The following is a 19,130-nucleotide window of genomic DNA, read 5'->3' as shown; positions in this document are numbered from 1 at the left end:
CTCAGATGATACAGGGAAGGATGGCAGAGGTACATAAGAGACAGACAAACATGAATACAGGAACTAGCCTGGAACTATGAGATAACAATTGGAGATTCCGTCACATCTTATGGCCATAGTATGCTTAGCCCACCACTACGCCAAAGTACTCCAATGATGGTGGGTCCTAACGCTAATCCCTGCATACGAAAGTACTGATAAACAAAACATTGAATCCAAACACAGAACCGAGAAGGACAAACCTTTAGACTGCAGACTGAGACAAACAGAACAAACGGGTGGGATACACCTTATAAAGGAAACAGAGCTGAAGCAAAGAACTGACTGGATTCAAAGAATCAGAGGTTCAGGACAGAGCATACGGAAATCCAGGAGTGGACCACAGCAAAACATGGGAAATGAGGCAAGGCAGGGAAAAACAGAGATATGCAGGTCCGCAGCCTGGATGGACCCTGACACCACCTTAGTGTTTTTAATCTTCCCATGATGTTGTGATACTCATTTCCACATAGCTTCAAGATCCTTCAGATTTGACTGACTTTGCAATTCAAGTGCTGTCCACTTTCAGTTACATGTGTTGTAGTGTTGAGCCTAAAATATATGACAGATCCTAAAATGTACGTAGGGACGTTTAATTAAATGTTATTTAGTGATTTCCCATCAATGCCTTAAAGGTCCTGTTCTACCTACTTTTCTTAAATACAGCATTTTTAAATCAGTTCTTCTACCAAATTCCCGGATCATTTGCAGGAATAAATCTTTAATATTGTAAAATTTTGCCACATTTATATTTTTCGCCAGGAACATAATAGCAAATACGTCATGTCTGATAGGTAGTTGCCATAGAAAGTGAAAAGGCTCTTTTGATCATGCTAGAGAGTGCAAGTAGTGTTTTGTCTAAGGGAAACAGCATCTTCAATAGAAACCTTAATCCAGAATTTGGCAATTTTAACATTACCGTATAGCATATAATCTGTAAATTTGCGAGCAGAGTTCTCTCCACCTAATGTATCGGTTTGTCTTAGTCTTGTCTTGTCATACACCTTGAATATATGTATTGTATTAAGAGTAATATAAATAAAAGATAATAATAATAATAATAATCTGTACTTACAAATTGGATATATGTTTTATTGGATTCTTAGGCACCAAAGAAAACACTCGAGTTAAAGCTACCTTGGACAAAGTATGGGCTTTGCTTGAACCCAATGCTCAGCAGCACGGTATTAAATTGTTAAGGTAAAACTACTAATGCTAATTTAATAGATCGATTTGCTGGCTTCTAGGGATAAGCTATACAACACATGTGCCACATACTGTTTTCAAATATGTCAAATTTAAAAAACAGCCCGGCGATAAAGGTGTTGTTTAGATTAAGCAGCTAAACTGGGGACAGAGCATGTGTAGAACCTGCAGAGATGAACATTTAATATGATTATGTTTATTATAAATGATGTTATGGAAATCTCATCAAAACGGCTGGTGCAGAATAGAAAATCAAAAATGTGTTTGTTTTACATATAACATTGAAGCAACACGTATATTGCATCTTTAGTGGATGTATGAGAGTAAAAGAATAAGTCAAAACATTTCTTTGTTTTAGATATTTGTTTAAACAAAGTCCTTCGTCCCATGAGTATGCCTGCTATGAAGATGAACGCTACAGGATTTCATTTGCCGATTACATGGTTTCTTATTCCGATCATCCTTCTAACTCTTGGTTTGTGGTTTTCAGGTAATTACCAGCAACCAATGTTCCCTCTAATTTTTCTTGGGTGATGTGCGCCGAAAATTTCTGTTGTGCAAAATTTTTCCCAGAGCCAAAATTTTGTGCGCACAATATGCTTCTACAGTCCATATAAAGTTGGTGGAGCTGAAAAAAAAAAATCACATTGCAAGGGGGTGGAGCTATATATTTCCAACCCTTTTGACTCCATGGTCTATTCTAAAAGTGAAATTCTCACCGCAAAAATTAATTATGAGCGAATCATGAGCGGGGGCTCCGGGCTGCATAAAGGATCAATATATATTTTTTTTTTTATTTTTTTTTTATTATTGGGAAAAACTGCATACCATTGACAGGGGTACAGCATAACACCTATCACTAAATACTGAGGCAGACCTTGACGGTGGTACAGCATAACACCTATCACTATATACTGAGGCACAGCACAACACCTATCACTATACATTGATGGTCTTCAAATTTGGCCCAAGTGGATGGAGGAGGCATTTTTTTTAAGTAAACATTTTTTCTATCTTGTTTTTTTGTTAAGGTTCTGACTTTTTGTAACATTCATTTTGTGCTTTCATTGGAGGAAAGGTAAAGGCTTAGGACTTTGTTGACAACAATAAGCACTTTTTCCCCACAGGTGGTACCTTTTGAGTGCCAAGAGGGTCCAACCTCCTGGCACTCAATGGCTGCATGCGTAGACCTCTTCATCCTTACTTAAGGGTCTAAGAGGTGTGGGCGGTAGTTAATATTTTTCCCCTGTGATTTTTAATATCTCTGTTATTTACATTTTATACAAAATAAAATGGATCCTCTAACAAGGAACTGTTTGCTTACTTGACTCTACTGTAATCAAGAGTGTGCAACCAAAATGTTTCTTTTGAGAGGGTTTGCATATGCATTTACAAGATGGCAATACTTTTTGGTAACCCTAATAATAACAGTAAGCACTTATTCCATCCACTACAAATGCAAGGAGAGAACATGCTAGTTGCTCTCTGATTAGTAAGCAACCTTAAACCCAGGTTTTTGCATCTGTTCTTCTATATATTGTGATGCGGGCGTGGGTATTTAAATAACATTCCTTTTTATTCAATTTTGAGAATAGCTGAGTGGCTCTTTGTGAATTCCAACCCAACCCAACCCACCTAGGCATTTTTCACAATGACGATCTTAGTGAACCATTTATTCATGTATTTGTGTTTTTTCAACTCAGTAATGTATAAGCAAGGTGCCATATGCACACATCAATGATTGCTGAAATATTTTTAAATTATGCTTTGAGATAAATCTTTAACTCTTTTAGAGAAGTGTTCCACATGCCAGAAGACATGCTCATAGTGCCCAAGGTATACTCCACTCTTCCAGTCTGCGCTCTTCACGTCATAAATAATGATACACTAGAGGAAATTCCATGGGTCTTCAACAAAGTCGCGCCACACATTTACACTAAGAACAAGGTAAGTGCTGAGAACTATTGTTATAAACTATTAACTTAACCTTGATTTGCCATAACCGAGTTCTAAAAATAGTTTTACACACATGTGACTATTTTTATTATCCAGTATGACCTTTAAAATGTTGTTTTTCATCGAGCCATCATAGAAAAAGAGATAGAGTCACTTACGCATTCAGGACATCCAAAGTCTCTAGATGTGACAAGTATAGGGAGTTACTGTATGTTTTCTACAAATAGCGAGTGGAGCAATCCCCATAAGAATCTAGTGGGATGCTGAACATTTGTGAAAGCTGGTTCTTCACGAAATCATGAAATCACAGATACTTGTGTAACGAGGTATTAAAACTTCAAAAATGGAACACATAGGTAATATTTACAGTTCAACTTTGAATCTTAATTCAGCATTATATAAAAAAAACAACTAATTATGGTTTAGAATACACATTACCATGTGTGCAAGAGTGACTATTCTATTCCATATTATTTCCTAGATAGGTTTCCACAAGCAATAGTAGCGATGCTACCAAGAATGAAAAGAGCTTCCCAAAATTGCAAACAATTCAGTATGCATTGGGTTTCAGCGGTGGCTCTCATATAACTATAACCGGCTGTAAATTATCAAAATACCATTAATCTTATGATGCTATGATCGCTGAATCCAGGACATGTACGTGACAGGACACCTGAATCCTAAGGATCATAACAAAACTAGACCAAATTTAGCATAAATATATATTATAAATATATACATGCATTTCCTAAAAAAATGTTTGAAAGTAAGTGGTTTATTTGTTAGGGTCGGTGTTTCTTTTAACATACTTGTTTACTAAGCCTCATATAAAGCCATGACTGTCAATGATATCTAGGTAAAATGCGACAATATTGCATATTACTCACAAGTGAGAATAAAGACATATGTTTTACCATATTTGCTCGATTATAAAACAAGGTTTTTTTTCAGAGCAAATGCTCGGAAAAATACCCCTCGTCTTATAATCGGGGTCGTCTTATAATCAGACCTTAAATAGGTCGGACAATGAGACGACTAAGATCCAGATCCCCCGCAGCTGCAAGGGACCTGGATCCTCCTGCCCCCGCCCCACTTACCGGTGCTTCTGAGTCCCCGGTGTGTAGCCGGGGCAGCGTGTAGATGTCTACGCGATTCGCGTAGACAACTTACGCTGCAGCTGGAAGGAGGTGTGGCTAGCAGCGCGGGTTGTCTGCGTCCATCGCGCAGACCTTCCCCGGCTGTCAGAGATCAGAATTCCCGGCACCGGTGATATTCTGATGAATATAAAGTATTAAAAAAAAGATGATTCATTATTTTCGTCAATAAATTAAAATGTAAAATGCACATGCTTTTCTTTGTGCCATTAATACATTCTTTTAATATTGGATTCAAATTAAGAATAAGAGAGAAAGAAGGAGACCGTAAAGATGTGACCTATAATCCAACCTGGGTAAATCCTCTGTGGAGTAATACGGAACATAATGTAATTCTGGAAGTGAGAAAACAGAACCATAAGGTTACAGAAAGAAAAATGGAACGTTAATGAACGTAATCAGAGAAAAAAAAATATTACAGGACTTAAAGGAATTATAAACCTTTATGAAGAGGTCTAGTAAATAATTCATTTTGACATTTCTGTAATTCTGACATATCTCTGAATAGCTTCAACGCTATTTTCAAGTTGTATCAAGTGTTAACACAGTAATACCATTATAGCACAATCAGACCAAGCCTGTCATATCAGTAAAATAAAGCAGTTAAGTCAATTAGGAAACATTTATTTTGTCCTTACATTTTCAGTTTTCCTCCTGGTAGTTTAAACAAGAAATTAACCCCCTTTTGGCTAACGTTTCTATATCAGGAACATGGTTAATGCCTGTATATAACATTTCTTGCAAATCTTTATTTTCTATTTTTTAAAAGAAATTCCAAGTTCCTATTCATATTGTATGCACCGAACAGTAAATATAAAAAATCATGGACTGCATTATGTTCTCCTGCCTATTTTAAAATGTATGCTCTGTGATATACACAACATTCTTTATACACTGTGTGGACGTATATAATGCATACTATTCTCATCAGAGGCATAGCAGTAAAGGCAATCGAAGAATGAGAATGCATAAGGCAAACAAAACTCAAAATCAGAGTTGTGATTAACTGCAGTAGGATAAAATGCACGGTTGCTTTTGGCAGTTTCACTGCAGGCTTTATTTCTCTGATATTGCTTAGCATAGTCCAAAATACTGACAGCAAATCTCCCAAAACATCCCATTTTTCACTGGACAGTCCAATGTTTTGGATACTACCCCGCTGTCCTGCTTCTGTAGGAAGTAGGGATCATGGGCCTGTTGGGGGAGTCATCCTAACTCCACAGCAAACCAGGGACCCATAAAATCAATAGCTCACAGACCTCCATTGCAGCTCCCATGTGGTCATCTCATGGTGCTCTGAAGCTGCCCACCACAGCCCTGCCTCCAGTCCTAACATCCCTGCCAACACCTGGCCAGAGTAGAATGCCATTACTTTACTATAGCAATAAACCCTATAACACTGACTGTAGATGTCCAATACAGTTAAAAGAGTAGGAGTGTTGTCTTATCTCCAGTCCACAATCTCATTAAATGCATCTTGTAACCGTTGTGTGACATTTGGGCATCGCATCATTGGTTTCAGCTTAGGAGAATATCTTTTTTCAAATCTCGCAGAGAAAAAGTATCTGGAATTAATCATTATGTTTAAGAAGTTTTGACGGAATAATGTGGTTTTTATACTGCCGAAGCTGACCCTAATCTTAACTGTTTGCTATAATGGAAATCATACATTTATTTATGCTTCTCTTGGTAACACAAACACAATCACCAAGTCTCTGCAGTAAATCCTTTAGGTAGGAAATTATGTTTGACCCGTTACTTAACCAGCTGCGACCGATATTCTTAACCTCAATATCTCCAAAGTCGCCTTATCTCCACCACGCGTCTGGAGATACATACATTTCATTGCACAGTAGCTTTTTCTAACCTCTTATGTATACAAACTGTGGGATGTAATGCCTGAATTTATGTGCAAACAGTAGCTTTTGACAATGTACCATATTATACTTAATAATAAAATTACACATTTACTTTTCTTACTCTTACTCTTGTGAAGGAAGCATATATATTTTGATTTACTGTTTATATTTTCCAGAAGGGATATACATTTATTGCAGAAGCCTATACCGGTGAATTTGCTGTCCCATCTGGAAAGTGGAGACTTCGACTAATTGGTGACTGTAACCCTCTTCCAGCACTCTCTCGTGAACCTGTTAACAACTCCTTTTCCATAAGAGAAATCAGAGATTACTACATTCCCAACAAAAAGGATCTTATTTTCAGGTAAGCCTTAAGAACCAGTGAGAAATCAGATTGCTAGGATTTTTCTCCCTTTTTGCCTTCTGCTGGATCAACGGCAAGGTTGAACTTGGCGGTCTTTTTTTCAACCAAAATGACTACATTGCAAAATGTAGTATTTTGCTTGGAAAATCTGTAATCACCAACTACTGTAGCTCTATTAGTCTATACAAATGACCAGCATGCTTTGATATCCCTGGTAATGACTTCCAAAATACATCAGGCACCTGTCTATGGAGAAACTACAGGATGTACAGATTTAATTAAGCCTGGGTCCAAAGGAGTCCTAAGTCACTTTGCAGTCAAGGTGACAACTGTCTCAGAAGGTCTGTGCCTGTCTCCATGGCTTAAAATTCCTTCTCCCCATGGGCCCTCCTTTCCCAGAAAGGGTCCCTAAATTGGTTTATGCACAGAGGCCCAAAGTGTTGTTTTTTTTAAAGTTATGCTAACATTGTATACCTAATCACAATCCTTGTTCAGAAACGGCATATATACTGTTTGGATTATTTACAGAACTGAGCTGTTATGAGCAAACCTTCTGCTAATAAATGGATTTCTGTATTACATAAACAAAAGCTGTTATGATATAAAAAATTATTGAGCCAATTACTTTAGTTATTAGCAATTTCACTAAACTGGGCTATTACGTGTGAACCTTCTGCTAATAATTGTATTTTGTATTACATAAGACAAACTTCTTATCATGATGTATTTTACTATTAAATGAAATGTTTGGGATCTCTGAGAAGTTTGCCAGTGCAAACAATGGTCTCTCGCTAATGATGTGGTTTTTTTCTGGGTTTTGTGATGAAGGTACTCTGTGAAAGCAGCCACAGACCACATTGCAACAGTGCAAGTACAGAGTTCCAAAGGAGATGCATTCATTAAGATCCAGATCCTAGATAATGATGAGGAAGTTATAAGCGCTACTGGGAAAGGTCAAGCAGTCATTCCATCCTTCTGTTTTTTACCCAATGAAAGGCCATCAAGCTCTCATTGTAAGTATTTCTTATTTTCATATCTATTTGGCCAATTGTACATTGTTAAAATAAATAAGAGTTGGATTTATGTTTTTGAGAACATATGACCAATGTTTGTTTTGCACATTACAGCTGTCACCCCCCCATCTTGTTCTTATTCAGTACTATTTCCTTTTGACCCCATTACAATTTTGCTTGTCATTGGAAACCTGCTTTGCTTTTGGCTCATTAAAATTAAAATTACACGACTGTGGATATACATCAACAGGTCTTCAAATAAGTAATAAAATACACAAGGAATTGAGAAAAACATTCAATGTGCTTGTCCTGTAACAGCTGGAGATACCACAAAGAGCCATGGCTTCTATTTTTTTTTTTTTTTTTTCTGTTGTCTTATATGTATCTGTCTGTCAATCAATTACTGGCATCTTACATACATGTTAGGCTCCTTAGAATACACATACACATCAGCTGTGAGCAAAGCTAACACAAGTGCAATCATTCGCTGTCTCCAACACCTTCAGTACCCATTTTATTGTGTGCTCTCAGCATCCCAACTTTTCAGCCAACTTCACCCTTCTTTGATTTACCTGTTTATTATATTTTTGAATAATTCCCATTATCATTTTAAACAGCGACCAAAAGCCAGGTACTGGTAAGCAGCCCAAAGAAAGGAAGACACAGTTCTGCAGGAAGTCACAAAAACAGCAAGACTTCAGCAAGACCAGGAAGCGTATCAGATGTTCCACCCGCAGGAGAAAACGAAAGCATCGAACAGAAAACACCATCACCTCAGCCAGTGAGTGTTCATTGTAATGCTTATATTAAGGGTTGAATTTACATTATAGGAATCTTACTTGCAATGCACCTCCCCACTGTATTTTCCTAAGGAGTTTGGGCAAAATTGTGCAGAACCTTTTGACTTCTTCCAGTAATGTCATTACATATCCATCACATATCCATATCCAGCTAAGATTGCAGTGTACCAAAGATATTTAATGTGAGCTATAGGTACTTTCTTTATCCAGTGTGGGTTCCAGAATCGTTAAAATGCAGTATTCATGCAATACTTCGCATTTTACAACTTCCAGTAGTAAAATAATCAATTAAATATCCAATTGACTACATGATGACAATCTTGCTTCCCTAATAGGCATAAAATTGCAATGTTTACTCAAAAAGTATACAACACTTATCTGATCATTCAAAATTGTTGTTACAACTACACTGCAGAATGTGAGCTATACAACTAAAAATACATTGCCTTTACCGATGCAATCCGTATTACTTTTCAGTATTCAAACATACACACATCAGTACAGAAATATATGTTTCCTTGCCTCCACAGTTTTCATCCACCTTCACAGCTCTATATTTTCTTCAGCCTCCCAGCACCTCAATGGTCTTTAACTGGCAGCCAGCTAGACGCTGATGGCCTACGGTTGCCACAAACATATGGTATACTGTGCTTGGCCCAGCCCTTTTAAGTTGGAAGGTACTTTATCCAGGATCTAGAGCCATAGTACAGACTATTCTTTGCGCTGGATATGCCACTGATTTGTAAAAATTAAAACTGTGCATGATGGCTCCTTAAAAAAAAAAAAATCAAGTTTATTAACAAAGCTTATGCGGGTAAAAATATGTACATTTTCAAGAGTTTGCCTTAGAACCTTTTAGCTGACCTGTCTGATACTTCATTCGTTTGGCATTTCCACAATTTTAATAGCATTTAGCTTGTATTATCATATTTCCCGGAGAAACAATATTAGGTAGTTAATTAAAGTTAAAGGTTTTTCATGCCTGTTATTGATTTGTCATTGCCCTGCTTGTGAAGCTGACTTGACACAGTAATGGCTTGTGAAATCTAATATGAACCTTGAAATTAATTGGCATAATATAATTCAGTCTTCACACATTGACTGAAAGAAAGGAGACCTTTTTAATGACCAGATTGCTTGTGTGTAATATGCTTCTTAGAATTTTAAAGAAAGGTATGTGGTATTGATAACATCACTTGTTTTCTCAATGATACTCATGAACAAAACTATATACTGTAACTTTCATTTATACTTTATAGTTTAATAAAATCTGGGAAAGCTGATATTCATAAGTGTAGATGTGTGTGTGTGTGTATATATATATATATATATATATACACCGTATTTGCTCGATTATAAGACGACCCCCCAAATCTGAATATTAATTTAGGAAAAAAAGAAAAAGCCTGAATATAAGACGACCCTATAGGGAAAAAAAGTTTTACCAGTAAATGTTAATTCATGTAAACTATTTTTTTTAATAAAAGCTATGATTGAGAAAAATATTTTGGTTTTATTTCGTTCTATTTTCCAACCTGCCTCCCCAGTTATGTACAGCTGCCCCAGAAATGCCTTATACCCCCTATATGCCACTGTGCCCCATGATATGCCTTTTGACCCCCTATGTGCCACTCTGGCATTAAGGGGGTTAAAAGGCATACTAAAGGGCAGAGTGGCATATAGGGAGGTTTAAGGCATTTCAGGAGGCAGAGTGCCGTATAGAGAGTTAAAAAGGCATTTCTGGAGGCAGAGTGGCATTAAGGGGGTTAAAAGGCATTTCATAGAACACTGCCTCCAGAAATGCCTTATGCCCCCCATTTAACACTCCCCCGCCCCCCCCCCCCCAAACTTACCGGTGTTTCTGACTCCCCTGTCATGCAGCCGGGGCAGCGTGTAGATGTCTACGCGATTCGCGTAGACAACTTACGCTGCAGCCGGAAGGAGGTGTGGCTAGCAGCAGGGGTTGTCTGCGTCCATCGCGCAGACCTTCCTCGACTGTCAGAGAGAATTCCCCGCACCGGTAAGGGGGGGAGACAGGAGGATCCAGGTCCCCTGCAGCTGCGGGGGATCTGGATCTTAGTCGTCTCATAGTCAGACCTATTTGAGGTCTGATTATAAGACGACCCCGATTATAAGACGAGGGGTATTTTTCAGAGCATTTGCTCTGAAAAAAACCTCATCTTATAATCGAGCAAATACGGTATATATATATTGAATTATTGTATATGTTAAATAACATTTAATAATACCTATAACTGTGTCCATGCAGGCACACAAATACATAATACAAGCAACCGTATTGTATAAAAGCTGGCAACTCACAGAAGCTCAGCTGGCCTTTGTTGAAAGTCTAAAGGAAGTGGAGAAACAAGAATCTAAAGGTATGTTTGCATTAATACTTTACGTAACCATGACACTCTTGAAGGTTATTTACCATCATTATTATATGGATATTAGAAAAATATACTTTTATAAAAAGCGCTATCATGTAAACAGGAAAGGATTAGCCAAAATAAACAAAATGGCAAAATGTTCCGTTAGTCTGGGCATTGGTTAGCTCAGCAGCACAGAATAGCATATCTTCCAACTGTCCCCTTACAGTCACTATTTTAAGCACTATCTTGCCGAGCTGTCCCACATTTTGTGAGCACTGGGGATCATGGGCCAGTGAGAAAGATCTTCTAGATTGTAAGCTCGTTTGAGCAGGGCCCTCCTCACCTGTTGTCTCTGTAAGTCAATTTGTTATGTTACATACTAATTGTTATGTCCTGTCTACCTATTGTACAGTGCTATGGAATTTCATGGCGCTATATAAAACAATAAATAATAATAATAATATGGCTCTGGGGGCCCAATGGAGGTCATGTAGTCACCTTGTGACAGCTGAGAGCAGTGAAGTGGATTTAGCTGGGTGCTCATTGTGCCCAAAAGGTCACAAGGTGGAGGTCCACAATAGGCTCACTGAGCTCCTCTACTATAACTGTCAGTACAATATATAGGATGTTCCTTATGCTATAGTGATTAACATACTGCTCATTCTTTGTGGCAAAGTCAGTGTAGCCGAAATACTCTGGGTTTAGATACCTAAAAAAAACAATGTTTTTTTTTTTTAAATCATTTGCCTTTTTTGAAATGAGCCCCCTTTATTGCACATACGCTTTGATTTATACAAAATCATTAGTAACCTATGTCACTGCATCTTTCCACTGAAGATTTAATCACGTCCATAAACATTTTAGAATCTTTTCCAGTTTCTTCGAGAAAAATCATTGTCTAACGGGGGGGATATTCTAACAAGAATACATGAAATTTAATTATGTTTGCAAATGCCTGACACTTTACACATGATTTTAGAGCATTGTATAGGCTTTTGTTAATATTTGTTAATGGACACAAAGACCTTTTTATAACTATCCGGCGAGACACATTATGAGCGCTTAATATTTTTAACCAAACCTGCAGAAACATGTACTATGTTTGAAGTATAAATTAAATGGTAAAAATAATGGCTTAAGTGATAATGAAACAAAATGTGAGAGATGTAACACTGAGTTTTAAATACTGTAGCTATTGCATATTGGCGACCTAGGGAGTTGTTCTTGTAACAGAAGATTTATTTTTAGTATGTTTTTTAGTTCTGTTAAGTCTTTCACTCCTATATCATATGACTGATTAATATTTTCCTAAAAAGTCTTGTTAAAGGGGACCAGTCCCATTCTAGATTAGGGCTGCAAACAAGCTACAATTTTTGGACATCCCATGTCAAGCCCAGGCATTGAAATTAAAATGTCTTGTACTGCCTCTTAGAAATATTCAAGTTTTTTAGCGCCCAGGAGAAAAACCTCTACTTCAATTGCTTCACTAAGACCCATTGACATTACTAAAATAATTGTTTCAACTGATGTCCTTCTTCAAAGGCCCTAACAGAAGCTTTAGTAGAAGCACTAGTAACCACACAAATAGAAAAGACAAATTAAGCTCATATGTGCTAGGATCAGAACCGGCCCGACAATGGAGCCGAGTGGGGCAACCGCTCCAGGCGGCACTCTTGAAGGGGCGGCACTTCGCCGCCCCAAGCCCTTTTTTTTTTTTAAAGCGAAAGAGAGAGGAAAGGGGTGCCGCTGTCAGTACCCGCTCGGCGCCCCTCGCTCTCTCCTCTGCGGCGAATCTCCCTGTTCGGTCTCGGTGCTGGCTTGTAATGCTGAGTGCCGGAAGATTTCCAGCACTCAGCATTACAAGCCGGCACCGAGACCGAACAGGGAGACTCGCCGCAGGACTGCTGAAAGGTAAGTGCAAGAAGGGGGGGCAGCAGGGACGGAGGGAGAGGAAGGGTAGATAAGGGGGGGGGGGCGGAAGGGACAGAGGGAGAGGAAGGGTACATAAGGGGGGGGCGGCATTTTAAAATTTGCCCCAGGCGGCATTTTGCCTTGGGCCGGCCCTGGCTAGGATGCACTAAATGCTCACTATATGTGTCAGGACACGGGTGATCAGGTCAGGTAGGAGCCCATGCGCAGGGGATACTTGGGGTTCAGTATGTAACCCACGGTGCATGATTATGCAAACAAAGACACCACAAGCAGAAATCCAGGTAATGCAGTGTATTTTATGTATATAACAGGACCAGCAAATAAGGGTAATACAGTCTAAGCAAGAAACCGGACGTATGGCAAAATAAATACCGGTAATAAGTCTTTTGACAGGGAGCCCACTTGGAAGGGTACGAAAGGCACACAGGCCGCTTGGAAGGGTACGAAAGGCACACAGCCCGATTGGAAAGACACAAAGCAGGGAGCCCACTTGGAAGGGTACGAAAGGCACACAGCCTGCTTGGAAGGGTACGAAAGGCACACAGCCCGATTGGAAAGACACAAAGCAGGGAGTCCACTTGGAAGGTGTTGGTTGAAATAATGGTCGAATTCTCCTCAGAAAGAGTTTCCTTTAATTAGATCATGCGCATAATCGAGACAAGGCACACAACACACAAAAGTCGAAGCGTTGTCTGATTACATGTTTGAATTACATGGTTTATATAGCATCTTATCTACTTCTAATAGCATGCATTATTATGATTGGTTACTTTTCAAGCAAGTTACACCTCTTTAAGCTGCATAATTAAGAATGGCCTAGACTTGACCCTTTGCACATATATATATAGAACAACTTAGAGTAGACGTGTTGGCGGAAACTCGTCCATATATCATTGACTAGACATTCCCTGCTTTCTTATGTCTTTGTCAGGAATAATATTTACGTTCACATAAGCTTTCTTCTAACAGAAGGACACAAAGCAGGGAGTCCACTTGGAAGGACACAAAGCAGGGAGTCCACTTGGAAGGACACAAAGCAGGGAGTCCACTTGGAAGGACACAAAGCAGGGAGTCCACTTGGAAGGACACAAAGCAGGGAGCCCACTTGGAAGGACACAAAGCAGGGAGCCCACTTGGAAGGACACAAAGCAGGGAGCCCACTTGGAAGGACACAAAGCAGGGAGCCCACTTGGAAGGACACAAAGCAGGGAGCCCACTTGGAAGGACACAAAGCAGGGAGCCCACTTGGAAGGACACAAAGCAGGGAACCAGGAACAGTACAGGTGCAGAGCCACAGCAGGAAGGTCCATAGACTTCAATACAAAGGCCCTGACTGAAGGGCAGGGCAGGTTCATAAAGGCAGGGTAATCCAGATAACAAGGCCCAGCTGGATGTATGGACTAGGGCTCAACCCAGGTAACAAGGCACACCTGATCCCAGTAATTGAGTTCTGAGTGCTCCAGAGGGCGGAGGGTGGCCACTAGTGGTAGCAGAGTTCTATACAACAGGTATGAAAAAGCGATGTTCAGGCAGTGAAAAAGTGGTTCCTGACAATAGGTATGTGTATATATATATATATATATATATAATGAAAATGAAAAACAAAAATTGAGACTGTTTCAAGCATTGTCTTTTCTTGGTTGACACATTTCAAATAAATTTGTGTCACCATGAGTAACTAGTAGTCCAGTCATAGAAGTCTTGCGTTACTGTACGAAGACGTCTGACAGCGTATTCTAATACGGTCCTTTAAGGCTGAAATTAATGAGTTTCGTTCCTTTGGCTGATAGGCAGAAGAAAGTTTTATCATAATCCCGGGCTATCGGCTGGGGTCTCCCAATGTCAGTTTCTTTTTTTGGTGAGCGTGATGTTTGCCTTGTGTTTCTGATCTGAATTGCCTTTAGGATTCTCATTAGACTGATATGCCGATGAAGAATTTCCTCCAAGATGACAAGCATTAGTGTAAAAACACATGAAACATTTCCAGGGAGATCAAGATATTAAACTTGCTTTGTTCTTAGTGCATAGTTTTGAAACGCATGTGTATTTTTATATTTCATTACACATAACAGATAACATTTAATAAATCAAATATAAAACTTTTAAATACAATTTGTAAGTAGAAGGAAAAATGTGTTGTTAGGGTGAATGAATTGTGTATTGTATGTTCTTGGTCCCTGTCTAGTTATATACAAATGCTTTACAAATAATCCTTATGAAATCACTATTTTGGTGTCAGTACTAAGGAGTACAATTGATTGATGCATTAGGCTAATGGACACATATAAACTGTAGCTAACAAAATCATTGCCATGCGTGGATTTCTCCCCGGGAGTGCTTTTAGATTGAAAAACAGAAATCCTGCATATATTTTCTATTAACAAACCATCGTGGAAGCTTGTTTGCATTCAGCATGTGCATCTAGTCTGCTGGCTTGATCAGTGCATTTTTTAGTCTGTTAGACCCTTTCATACTGTAAAGGTATTAGATCAGTTTTTTGTTTTGTATGTGGAATATGTTAATATTTGCAAGCATCAATCTCCTACATGTTAAGCAAAATAGGATCTATGGCTAAATTTAGATGTTCGCCGCTGGTATCAAAAACTCAGGGATAAGAAGAGGAAACAGACTAACTGAATGATATAACACAAGGATTTTATCAAGTCATGTGACAATTATTACCTCATTATTTGTCAAACCTTTCTCAAGACCTCCAGTGTCCTAAAAATTGATAGTCTTGGACTCGTATACTACCTGTGTTTACATGCTTTTCTAATTTATAGCAATCTTTTTTTCGCTCTGTATAGGAATCACTAAAAATAAAAAAAAAAGTATATTCTTTACCTCCTTGCAAGTTTTCTATTTAAGAGGAAAGACTTTTGTTTACACTTAAAATCAGTGGCTTTCCTTAAAGCATGGAGAAAGCTGCTGATTGGTCTATTACTTACTTATTACTATTATGCATTAAAATAGGAGAAGCTGGATATATTGTAAATGTTAGTGTGCTATTGATAAAAAATACATTAGTTTTTCCCAATTCTATATTTAACATTAGAATTATAGTAGTCAAGGTAGAAAAATCTAAACCAAATCAATATTTGGCGTGACCATGTCAAGACAGGGCACACCAACAAGACACAAGGTAGTTATATTGTCAAGGGAGACAGGGGTTTTCAGATGTTCTGTCCAAGCTGTGTGAAGACACACAAAGGAACAGGCAATGTTGAGGACCATAGATACAGTGTTCGGCCAAGAAAACTTGCAGCAGATGAAAGGCACATTACGCTTCAAAATTGGAAGATGTTTCAGCTTAGCATTGGCAGAAAACAGAAGTACCCTGGTACACCTACCTACAGTCCGGAGAAGGCTGGTCAAAGGTGGTGTTCATGGAAGATTTCCGACCAAAAAGCTGACCTCCAATGTGGAAATAAGGCTAAGTGACTCAACTATTCAGTAAAACACAGGAACGGGGGTGCAGAAAAAATGCAGCAGGTGCTCGGGACCTATGAGTTCAAATTTGAAATATTTGGCTGTAGCAGAATGCATTTTGTTCACTGAAGGGCTACAGAGCGGTACAATAATGAGTGTTTGGAAACAACAGTGAAGCATGGCGGAGGCTCCTTGGAAGAGGATGCTCCTTGGAAGAGGATGTGCCTGGAAGCTCCGCCATTTTGCTCATTAGAGGTTATGTTCCTGTCCCATTGTCCACAGAGAAGGGGATGAAGAATGAAGACTCATTGGAGCAGCAGACAAGACAGAAGACAGAGGAACAAGAAGATGCAAGATACTTTGCGACAATCCATTATACGTCAGATAGCCACATTTATCACATTTGCATTCTCTCCTTCTATGGCTAACACAGTAACACAATACAACTCTGTTCTTTTAAAGTAAGTGTCTCAAAAATCATAAAGATAACACACACACTAATTAAGTTATACTGAAAGAGACTGTTCCCCTATATTTCTTCCTTTTTATCATTTGGTAGTTTTAAAAGAGGTAATTTTTGAGAATATAACTTATTGATCAATAAAAAAAATGCTAACACAAATAACAAATACTCTTTGCGATGTATCTCCATTTTATAAGATCCAGAGGGGTGCAATACAAGTTTACCTAGATTTATTTCTTAATTTTATTTGTTGTGATGGTTAGACACCCATTAGTTCCTTATATACACATGTAACTTTTTGGAAATAATTGTTGATAGACAAGTCATTTTTGTAAGGCAACAATTGTTTTAAATAGGTTCTAAGTTTAGCACTAAAAATCACCTTAAAATTTTAACAAAAGACAGAATACTATTTTTTTTGTCAACCAGTATTTATTGCAATACTTTTCATAACCATTCATTATGAGTCCAAATGGTACAACATTAATATGTCAGTCTCCAGCCCTTTCTGACGGTAGTCTGTATTGGATAAGTATTTAACCTACATTCTTAATTACCTATAATATTTTTATTTCTATTGATATATTTTATTTAGTGAGTTCCCGTTTCAGAAAATAAATTGAAATTGTTGTTAGTTTGACCAGTGCAGGAATATGTATTGTTATTTTTTTAGATTCTTTATTTTTAGTAAGAATTAATCTGTCATTTTCATACTGCATTGCTAGACTGAGCAATTAAATGAACACCTAATTTTATTTAATGGTTGCAGGTACAATTTCATAGTACATTTAACGTTGAATTATTTTGGAAATGTAATATTACATTGCCATCTGCTGGGTATATCATGCATTTTTTGTTTTTTCTTAATATTGAAAATAACTGTAATGTAAGTGATATTTTGCCTCTTTCAGTATTATTATTATTATTCATTGTTTTATATAGCGCCATCAAATTCCGTAGCGCTGTACAATGGGTAGACAGGACATAACAAGAAGAATGTAACATAAAAAATTGACTGACATCAGAAAGAATATACTCATGTAATATACTTATGTTGGTGTTTCATTAATGTCAACTTAAAGGGGAACTGACACCATGTTTTTATTACCAATATCCCATTGAAATTAATATTTTATGATTTAAAACAGTTCTAGTTTGCCTGTAAATAGCTGTACTGTAAATGGTTCTTAGCAACCATCTAGACCAATGAAAGCCCATAGGAAAGAATTAAGCAGCATTTCATAACTCTATACAGTATATTGTAGCAATGTTTTTATGTCTCCAAATATTTTTCCATGGGACTTCCCCTTTAATAGGACACCAACTCTTGAAAATAATTAGGCTGCTTCATAGACAAGCACCAGTAAAAACATTTGAATGCCCACCTTGAATTCTAATTTTCCATAAACCATATTTAAGAGAGATCCTTATATTCTTCGTGAACATACCGTATTTTTCGCTCTATAAGACGCACCTGCTGATAAGACGCACCTAGATTTTAGAGGAGAAAAAAAAGGAAAAAATATTTTGAGCTAAAAAATGGGCTATAAAAAAAGGACATCATCCTCCCGTCATGCCTGCACAGAAAAAAGCTGGTCAGACATGATGGGAAGTGTAGTTGGACTACAAGCGCCGTACTGCGCATGCGCCGGCGCCATACGTGACACGGCGCTTGCGTCAAATCCCCCCGTCCTCTCCATCCAGTCCGCCCTTAGCCGTCGCAACGGACCAGAGAAGAGGAGAGGCGGCGACAGAGGCGGCGGTCTCCAGATGAAGACCTCCCCTGGACGGCGAAGCGAGACAGAGACTGTCCGGGACACTTTTGGTGAGTACCGTATTGGCTCGGATATAGGCCGCCCCCGTATATAGGCCGCACCCTAAAAGTTTGGTGCTTTTTTAAAGAAAATTTTTTTCTTTAAAAAAGCACCAAAAAACATACTGCCACTCTGCCCCCCCCGCCCCCCGAGATATGCTACCACTGTCCTCCCTCCCCGAGATACGCTGCCACTGTCCTCCCTCCCCGAGATACGCTGCCACTGTCCTCCCTCCCCGAGATACGCTGCCACTGTCCTCCCTCCCCGAGATACGCTGCCACTGTCCTCCCTCCCCGAGATACGCTGCCACTGTCCCCCTCTGCCCCCCCCTCCCCAACTTACCGGAGCAGACTCCCGGGTGTCTTGCGGGGCCGGCGGGGGACATCTACGCAATACAACTTCCGGTGCGGCACATCCGGCACCGGAAGTTGTATTGCGTAGACGTCCCCCGCCGACCCCGCAAGACACCCGGGAGTCTGCTCCGGTAAGTCCGCGGGGGGTGCAGAGGTAAAACGCATCCGCACGATCCCCGTGGGAAGTGCTGGCAGGGGAGGCTGTCTGAGCGTATCGGGGAGTAGGATGCAGGTCCCCTGCACCGCTGCGGGGGATCTGTATCCTAACCCCGCTGCCTGCCCGGCGCCCGGGACTGCATGTCCCGGGCGTCGGGCGCTAGACCCCGAATATAGGCCGCACCCCCACTTTAAAGTCTTAAAGTGGGGGAAAAAA

The 19,130-nt window shown here is 39.1% G+C and overlaps 1 protein-coding gene across 1 annotated transcript in view; it reads left to right on the top strand.

Moving 5' to 3' along the window:
• LOC149289878 (androglobin-like) overlaps positions 1–19,130 on the top strand; it is an 82,725-nt gene that overhangs the window by 52,272 nt on the left and 11,323 nt on the right. The window contains exons 22-28 of the mRNA XM_089490139.1: positions 1,146–1,239; positions 1,604–1,735; positions 3,039–3,192; positions 6,391–6,578; positions 7,407–7,591; positions 8,209–8,372; positions 10,661–10,772. Coding sequence (XP_089346265.1) covers positions 1,146–1,239; positions 1,604–1,735; positions 3,039–3,192; positions 6,391–6,578; positions 7,407–7,591; positions 8,209–8,372; positions 10,661–10,772 — 1,029 coding nt within the window. The remainder of the gene's footprint in view (positions 1–1,145; positions 1,240–1,603; positions 1,736–3,038; positions 3,193–6,390; positions 6,579–7,406; positions 7,592–8,208; positions 8,373–10,660; positions 10,773–19,130) is intronic.

The sequence above is a fragment of the Sceloporus occidentalis genome, unplaced genomic scaffold (assembly GCF_023333645.1).
Source record: "Sceloporus occidentalis isolate IW3139 unplaced genomic scaffold, rSceOcc1.0.p SCAF_42, whole genome shotgun sequence".
NCBI lineage: Eukaryota > Metazoa > Chordata > Lepidosauria > Squamata > Phrynosomatidae > Sceloporus > Sceloporus occidentalis.
Note: the sequence above shows the minus strand (reverse complement) of the source record. Positions and strands in the feature narration are given on the sequence as shown.